Source organism: Typha angustifolia, chromosome 14 (assembly GCF_048772165.1).
Source record: "Typha angustifolia cultivar Huaian chromosome 14, ASM4877216v1, whole genome shotgun sequence".
NCBI classification, from domain to species: Eukaryota; Viridiplantae; Streptophyta; class Magnoliopsida; order Poales; family Typhaceae; genus Typha; species Typha angustifolia.
Window position 1 is genome coordinate 1415737 of NC_133252.1, and position 8919 is coordinate 1424655.

Below are 8919 nucleotides of genomic sequence, written 5' to 3' on the forward strand. Positions count from 1 at the left end.
AGCAATTTGATAAAAAATATATCTAAATATTTAGAGGATTCAAAAAACTCTCCTACGGGAAACACTAGTCACGTGAGGCCCGTACAATTCTCGAACACGTGGCACCACCTCTTAGGCGGCTGCTACTCCATAGCGACCGATCTTATCCACTCCACGTGGCCCACCACATCGCTAGTGCCACGTATCCATAGACGGCCCAGATCTTTCTATGCTCCCAGACTATAAATAGTCCCCCACTCCCACTCTTTTGCCCTCTTCCTTTCTCCAGATCTAGATCTCCAGGGGTACCGCCGTCGTAAATAACTCTCAACTCCATGGGCCTTCTCGACCAGCTCTGGGATGACACCGTCGCCGGCCCCCGCCCCGACACCGGCCTCGGACGCCTCCGGAAACACTCGTCCTTCTCCTTCCGTTCCAACGCCGTCAAAGGTCCGTCGGAATTTTCCGCCCCTTCCCCTTTCTACCCTTCCGCGCACACTTCCGACCGATCGGACGGCTCGCATCTGATCTAGGGTTTTCCTTGGCTTCTTCTCAGGGGAGGCGGCGGACGCCGGGATCGGGAGATCGGACGTCGACGAGGCCCCGAGGGTGACGCGGAGCATCATGATCAAGAGGCCTGCGGGCTGCCCGTCGCCGGCCAACGGGACGCCACCGTCTTCGCCGGCGGGGTCGACGCCGCCGCTCTCGCCGTTCGCCGGTGAGGGTTTTCCCGATGGCAGCTTGTTGCTATTTAGGTCCAAACGTTAGGGTAATTTGGTAAATTTACTGTGAGTGGGGTTTTGTCTTTGCCGAAAAAGTCCTCGCATCGCGGCAGTGATAGCCTATGACGACGCTCGGTGGGGTCTGTTTGGGAAATAAAATTGAATACACTGTCCAGAAATAGTAAACTAACGGCCCTTTGCTTCCGCTACGGAAGCATCTAGAGCAACGAAGGGAATTTATCCCTCATGAACTTCTATCGTTTAATAATATTTTTTTACTAGGGTCGGGGAAGAGGTGAAGCTTCATTCAGTAAAGCAGCTTCTTTTTTTTTTTCCAACTTTTACTATGGGATTTTTTTTTATTATTGAATTCTTTTTTAAAAAAAAAAACTAACGATCATGGCCCTAAATTATGTCCAATTTCGATCGAAAAATATCAATCCCAATGTGTCCGTTGAAGGAATCAAACCCAACCGCTGAGTTACAGAGTTAGCTTACTATGGGAGATTTTTAACCTCTTTAGTCCAACCGAATTATTACATGAAGCTAATGAATCAATTTGGGTTAATTAATCCACATTATAATAAGTGGTGCCTTACTTTGTTTCAGTAGTTCGTACTAAATTATGCCCTCTAAGTAACAATTTTAATTTTATGGTGGTAATTAATGACCAGGAGTAGGCCGGCTGAGGAGGAAATCATCTTCAGATGCATATGAGAGAGCAGTTGGGCCTAAGAGCCCTCCTCCTCCCTTTGAAGTGTGAGCTCTTTCATGAGCTCTTACTACTTTTTCTCTTTTTGCTGCTCATGAGGAGTAGGAATAATGGATGAGGGCATGAGGGTTTCTTTCTTAGATGCTTATCATGTAAGTCGGTAGTATATATATGTATGTGTGTTTGGGCTGTGTGGATTGTACATAAAGAAGTGTCTTGTAGTCTATTTTGCTCATCTTTGTTTGTGCTAGATGGTGTTTGTCGTAATGCTTATTGTATATATGTAAGTGGATGGGTTTGGTGAACATTTCGTTTATCTTTAATGGTCTTAATTAGTTTTCTTGATGTCAGCCATGTTAATTCTACCTCTTGGTATATATAAATGTATTTGTTTATCATGGTGATTGGTCATTTGTTAATGGTAGATTATTTCTATTCTATGCACTAGGACTGTTGAAGATGACTCCTGAAGATAAGAACACCCAACTTGAACTATTCAATATATAACCGATGATATTCTTTATTTCTGCTTCAAATATACTAAAGTTTTGAAATCAAGTTTTTTTTGCAAAGTCAATAGAGCTGTTAATTTTTCTTAATATATTTATTTTAGAAACAAAAAAATAAATAAATAAGAATGATCATCAGTGGAGCTTTGTTTGTAATTTCATGTATATGTAATGAGAAAGGACATGAGATCATGTAGAGTCATGTCAGTTGGATGGGCACCTCACAGATGAAAAAGATTTGGCAACTAATTATTAGTAGATGGATGGCTCCTTTTCTTTTCTTGCAAGTTTTATTTGATAAGAATATCTTGTCCTTTTGGTTCTTTCAGTTGAAATTTAGGTGAAAGGAGGAGCTACTTATAAAGTTGTCGAGGTCTAGATGCAAAGAACATACACGATAACCTTTTATAAAGGGACTCCTCTATGTCCCATGGCAATGATACAACTGTTAATGGAGTAATATATAATATACATATAATCTTCCCCTTTTCTCTTTCTGAAAAAATAAAAGACTATATCTATCTATATATATATATATATATATCTAAACTAATTTGGTTACGGTATGCTCGAGTAGCACTAGAAATCAAAGCCCATAGAAGCTCCTCAAGAAAAGATCCCTCCCAAAATGTAACTGTATAATTGAGTCCTACTTTTCTATTAGCCAGCTAAGCTAATCGACAGCTTGATTAGATGTTGGATGTTATGGATAACGGTGTCCAAAGCTCAAGATATATTTCTTCTTAATATATTGACTATCAGCAGAGAATCTGATTCAATCTTGTTCCTCACACCTTATAAAACCTGTCGGATTGCCTGTAAAAAATTACAGAAAAAGAAAACGAAAAAGAAAAATAGTAGGTTATATTTCCCAACTGCAAGTAAACTGGATCAAAGCAACAGCCAACATTCCATTGGGATATCAAACCGAGTAAGCGAGATACTTTTTCTACTCCTTCCCCCCAAATTCATGGAATAGATCGTCTCCCTTTGTGGCCATCTTCTTCTTCTTCTTCTTCTTCTTCTTCTTCTTCTTCTCCTCTTTCGTTGTTTGGTTTGCCGAAATTCCCACCTTAATCTGGCATCCGAGACAAGGACAGTGCCCTACCTCTCACGCAAGGCTCACGTGATGGAATAGCACGCGCAGGGGAGCTGACCAAATGACCGTTTGGGAATTGGGACCCAGCACCCACCCGAATTGACGGTCCGGATCAGGCTTTTCTACAAATCCCACGGTTCCACGCGGTCCGGATATTTAATTTCCCTAGTTAAATTTCTTAATCACGATTATTTTTTATTATTATTATCAAACGACAGGAGTCATGAAGTCGAATTTGAGTATGTTAGGCCCAACTCGAGCTCATGTCAATACACAAGGCCGAGTACATCAAGAACATCTTAAGCGAATTTGTTATGCTATCTAAAAAAATTACCCTATAGTCTATGAGATTCTTTAAGGACCATTCTAATTTGATCAAGTGCACGCAACAAAGATAATCTTGAACTACTTAAGCTACAAAGTGATCCATTAATGGTCATAGAAAACGGCAGCACACTTGGGTGGCCTCTTCTACTCTATAAATATGCACCAATTGAAGCAATATTTAACGAGCTAAGCAAGCAGAGGAAATAAACTTCAAACAGTCATGGCTTTGAAGAGCTCTCTCCTTGTGCTTGCAGTGTTAGCCGCAGTTGCTGTAACTGGAGCACAAGCTCAGCTCGGTCGAATCCTCATCAGTGGCATAGTTCCATGCAGCAATGGCACTTTAATCAATGCAGCAGCCACTCCTGTGTTCCCAAGTAAGCCTAAAGCTTTTAAGTAGTATAAAGGTTCTGAGTTGGAATCCCAACAGACCTACTAGATGAGGTACCAAGAGTACCATATATTAGGGTTGTTGGGGGGAAAGGGGATAACCTAACCTAACTCAGTCCTAAAGCTTAAGCTTTTAGATGAGAAGCCAAGATTCACATGTGATACTAACGTTTACCAACTTTCTTGGTGACAAATAATTAAGCAGTGCTAAATACTGCATGTATCATTTGATCATTAATTTGTATGCAATGGCATGCAGATGCTACAGTGCAGCTACGTTGCGGAAATAGAGTGATAACAAGTGCAACGACGAACAGTGACGGAGTGTTTGCAATGTCACTGGATCTGATATCCTCTCTCCTGTCCACTCTCTTGAGCAGCTGCAATCTTATTGTGAACACCCCTTTGGCTTCTTGCAATGCGTCTCTCTCTGGAACCGGAATCCTTCAGTCAGCATTGCAGTTGCTTCAAGGTCTCATCGGTGGACTTCTCGGTGGAATCCTCAACCTCGCTCCTTCCAACTTCTCCTTCATCCCACAACTCACCTGAAGAACTCCACCCATCTCATGGTTATATATATATATTACCATCAAGCGTGATGGTGTACAAGTATCTAGATGCAAATAAAGTTTCCACCGAGACTAATGGTGCGATGGAATAGAAGTACTGAATCTTAACGTATTGTTATCAATTAGCCACATATGGAAGAAGAATAAGAAGGGCTATTGGAATAAGGAAGAGTGACTGACGTAAAGTATTCCTCTTTATTTACAAGGGTTAATTGCGTCCAAGATCCTCCGACCTTTCCTTTTCAAATAGTTATTTTTATGCTCAACTTCTCTCTCTTTCCTTCCTCAAAAATAATAACAAAATGGTCGTAAAAAGTCTAACAAAAAGTTAGATAACAAGAGATCTAGGCCACAAACAAATGGGATTGAATAAGTACTTCATTCGCAATTCCACGTATTCGATCATATCTCTTCCGTAGTTCTTTTGACTCAATAGATAACAGAATCCGTTAAACGAATAATACAGTAACAGAGAACGAGAGATAATAATACTAGTTAAGACTAGTAGATAATTGAGTAACGTTATATATACTTAGTCCAATTGACCAGTAGACATGCGTGTTCTCCCGTTACTCACGGGAAACCCAAAGTCATGGGAGGTTCCTGATAAAGATTTAAATAAAACAATTTTCAAACATGAGAAAAAGGAGAGGAGCTAAAGAACCGTTATTTATACTCGATCCTTAATCAGTTCTGTTACAGAATGCTCTATTAGCTTAGCATCGGAGATCAAAAGCTGCATAAATTCCTCAAGACAGGATTCCCTCCCGAGATTACAACTGAATCCTAGCTACTTGATTGTCTTAAACATGAATAACTTTACATGTTTGAAGGTGTGCAGTAAGATTTTGGATGTCATCTGTAATGATGTCTATAACTTTACTAGTTTCCGTCGAATGGGTTAGTGAAATGAGTTGGGAGACTCCAGAAGACGTCCACGTACCTTCTCTCTCTGCCATACTCCACCCAGGTGAACTCCTCCGATGCAAATCCGTTGAAGTAAACATCTGGGTCTCTCCCTTTAGCTCTCCATTTCTGCTGTAGCAATAAACGAGAGAGAGAGAGAGAGAGAGAGAGGAGGGTGTGAGTGGGATAGAGTGAGTGGGAAAGAGAGTGAGTGGCATAGAGAATGAGTGAAGCGTGGGAGAGATTTAAAACTTAAAAGTAAATAGATCTTTTACTGTGATAATTACGCTTAGACTTTTGGATTATCACTATTTCTTGTATATACTTTTTAAAACTTTTTTTTTTACTATATACATCTCTGATTCCGAAAAGTTTTTTTAATTTATTTATCTATAAAGTATTCTTTTTTCTTAGTTTAAGAAAGTATTTTTTAAAATTAGAAGGTGCATATGAAAAATAATGCTAATTCAGATGTCTAAATGAAACTATCTATTTTTTAATTGGAGAGAGCGAGTGAGAGAAAGAGAGATACCAACAAATACTTTTTTAGTTTTCAAACTCGATGCTTTAGTAATTTATATATTTTAACTTTTTTAAAATTTTAGGATCTTTAATATTTTAAAATTTTAAGTAATTAAAACATAGTATAATCCTGGAAGTAGTCCCTAAAATAATTGCCCACTTTGTTCATCTCTTCTCTTTTCTTTTCATTTTCAGCCTTTCTTTTGTCAGGTTTTTTTTTTTCCAGATAAAAAAAAAGTAGTGTTACGAGAAACGCAATGCTTGCATCTAAAAGGTTACCCTTGCTTATGATGCTTCTTTATGAAACGTTCTAATTACATCAAGTGCACGCGACAAGGATAATCTTAATCTAATTAATCTGATCCAATGATCTGTACATCGAAAACGATTAAAACCACACTGGGTGCAAAGGGATCCACTAATGGTCATAGAAAACGGCAGCACACTTGGTCTCTTCTAGCCTATAAATATGCACCAATTCAAGCAATTAATATTTAGCAAACAAGCAGCTGCAAAACTTCAAACAGTCATGGCTTTGAAGAGCTCTCTCTTCGTGTTTGCATTGATAGCAGCAGTCGCTGTAACTGGAGCTCAAGCTCAAGCTCAAGCTCAAGCTCAAGCTCAACTTGGTCCAGTCCTCATTAGTGGCATAGTGCCATGCAGCAATGGTACTTCGATAAATGCAGCAGCTACTCCTGTGTTCCCAAGTAAGCCTACACCAAAACTACCACTCTCTTTTAGGTTAAAGCTTTAAAGTACTAAAGTATCCGAGAAGAAGGTTCTGAGTTTGAATCCCACCACCAGACCTACTAGGTGAGATACCATGAGTACCATTATCATGACTTTAGCCACTTTTCATGAATAACTTAGCCCAGAACTTAAAAACTTTTATATGCATGAGAATCCAAGAGTCATAACAAGCCCTTTCTTTTTTTTCTTATTCTAATTACTACATCACCTGACCATTAATTCGCATGGAATGCCATGCAGATGCTACAGTGCAGCTGCTTTGCGGAAACGAAGTAATAACGAGTGCAACGACGAACAGTGACGGAGTGTTTGCAATGTCACTGGATCTGATACCCTCGCCCTTAACCACTCTCTTGAGCAGCTGCAATCTTATTGTGGACACCCCTTTGGCTTCCTGCGATGCATCTCTCCCTGAACTCGGAATCCTTCGGTCAGCATTGCAGTTGCTCCAAGATCTCATTGGTGGACTTGTTGGCGGAATCCTCAATCTCGTTCCTTCCAACTTCTCCTTCGTTCCACAACCCACCTGATGAACTCCATCCAGTATCTCATGGGAATCCATATATAAGACTATATATATTTATATATAAGCACAATATTATCATCCTTTCATCTTATTATAACCATCAACAGTGATGGTGTACAAAAGTATCTATATGGAAATAAAGTTTCCACCAAGACTAATTAATGGTGGGGTGGAATATAAACGAATCTTTATAAAGTTATTGTTATTAGCCATGGAAGAAGAATAAGAGGGACTGTTGAACTAAGGAAGAGTGACTAAAGGCCAAAAACCTAAAAAAAAAAGGGTAGATAACGAGATGTTAGACAACAAACAAATGGGAACTATTTATGATAATAACTGTCAATACTCATCATGCTAGATTACTATAGAAAGGATGGTGAATAACTTTCTTCTCAATCCCACGTATTCGACCATATCTCTTCCGTAGTTCTTTCACTCAATAGATTACGTACGTAATACATTGAACGAATAATACGGTAACAGAGAACAAGAGATAATAATAATTAATAATAATAATAATACTAATTAAGGTCCTAAGATAATGTTGTATAAGACAAGTAGATATATTTTGTAACGTTATATATACTCCCAATTGGCCAATAGACATACGTGTTCTCCCGTTACTTGCGAGAAACTCAAGTCGTGGAAGACACCTAATTAAGATTTAAATAAAACAATTTTCTAACACGAGAGAAAAGGTAGAGGACGGCAGCTACAGAACCATAGAGGGGGTTATTGTAAATAGGGAAAATTTGCAGGATTAAATTGCGAATTTTCTTTGTAAAAAATGGGGTGGTATTTGTAAAATTTCAATATATTTACTGGGGGATGTTTTCGTTTACCCGTAGCGACTGGCAGGAAAGAATGTTCGAGACGCCGCCTTTAGACGACCCAAGTAAACTCCAGGATCCACGAAACTCCGCCGACTTACTTCACGTGAAACTTTCTAAAAGAAAAAACCCACAATAAGACCAACGCGGGCCCCGCCGTAGGAAAGGCTAACTTCTCTTCCTCCTGAAACGTGGCGCCATTTTGACGGCTCCCGCGTAAACTCCGGGCCCACCCAAAATTTGACCTGTCTGGAGGTACCGACGACTCCGACTCCGCACGTTTCCCCTTCTCCCTCTCGATTCTCCTCCCGTTTCCTCCGCCTATAAATAGAAGCTCTCCTCTCCCTTCTTCCTCTAACAAAGATCCATCGCGTTTCCACGCTGCTGCGAGAGGAGCTTCTTCTTCTAATCGCGGCCGCGAGGAAACCGAGCACGACCGACCGTTCGATCCATATATCCCGATGGCTCAAGCGCGCGCTCTCCTAGCCCTCCTCGCCTACAGGTATAACCTCTCTTCCTACTACCATTTCTACTACTTCATCTCCGATCATGTGTTACGCGGGCTCGACTTGATCTGACGGTGGAGAGCTCTCTTGATGCAGGAGGGGATACTCGGCGGCGACGAGGGTTAGAGCGGCGGAGGAGAAGGCGGTGATGGTGGCCGCGAAGAGAGAGGCGGACTCTGCGGCGAAGGCGTCGTGGGTGCCGGATCCGGTGACCGGATACTACCGGCCGGGTAACAGGACCCAGGAGGTCGACGCGGCAGAGCTGAGGAAGACGCTTCTCCAAGGAAAGGGTCGAGCGTAACGAGTAAAAGAGGAGGTGGAGGAAAGGATTAATTTACTAATTAATTCTTTTTTAACTCCTTTTTAATTTGTGGTAATTCCCCTCGGGCTTAATTAAATTACGTGCTTGTGTCGAGATACTTGATGGATTAATGTAATACTTAGTTTGGGTTTTTTTTTCCTTTTTTTTTTTTTGGTGGTGATTTCTTTTATATGTGCTCATTGGACTTTCAGGTTTCATTATTAGAACTAAAGCCTGGTAAGATCATTAGTAATAACAAGAAATAAAGATAAGG

At 40.5% G+C, this 8919-nt stretch overlaps 2 protein-coding genes across 2 annotated transcripts; both read left to right on the forward strand.

The window, feature by feature from the left end:
• The first annotated feature begins 251 nt into the window (after positions 1–251).
• Positions 252–1758, forward strand: LOC140776716 (dormancy-associated protein homolog 3). The gene is made up of 3 exons (XM_073120533.1): positions 252–429; positions 536–697; positions 1376–1758. Exons 1-3 carry the CDS (start codon positions 315–317, stop codon positions 1462–1464), a joined length of 366 nt encoding a protein of 121 aa, XP_072976634.1. The 5' UTR covers positions 252–314; the 3' UTR covers positions 1465–1758.
• A 4503-nt stretch (positions 1759–6261) lies between these two features.
• LOC140775627 (phylloplanin) lies at positions 6262–7012 on the forward strand. The gene is made up of 2 exons (XM_073119008.1): positions 6262–6439; positions 6723–7012. Exons 1-2 carry the CDS (start codon positions 6262–6264, stop codon positions 7010–7012), a joined length of 468 nt encoding a protein of 155 aa, XP_072975109.1.
• Positions 7013–8919: the final 1907 nt, after the last annotated feature.

What these genes read in the sequence shown, in the direction of transcription:
- LOC140775627 (XM_073119008.1), top strand. Translation starts at nt 6,262, where the DNA reads ATGGCTTTGAAGAGCTCTCTCTTCGTGTTTGCATTGATAGCAGCAGTC. An exon ending in AGCTACTCCTGTGTTCCCAA is followed by an intron (nt 6,440 to 6,722) that starts GTAAGCCTACAC and finishes AATGCCATGCAG; the next exon opens with ATGCTACAGTGCAGCTGCTT.
- LOC140776716 (XM_073120533.1), top strand. Translation starts at nt 315, where the DNA reads ATGGGCCTTCTCGACCAGCTCTGGGATGACACCGTCGCCGGCCCCCGC. An exon ending in CCGTTCCAACGCCGTCAAAG is followed by an intron (nt 430 to 535) that starts GTCCGTCGGAAT and finishes GCTTCTTCTCAG; the next exon opens with GGGAGGCGGCGGACGCCGGG. An exon ending in GCCGCTCTCGCCGTTCGCCG is followed by an intron (nt 698 to 1,375) that starts GTGAGGGTTTTC and finishes ATTAATGACCAG; the next exon opens with GAGTAGGCCGGCTGAGGAGG.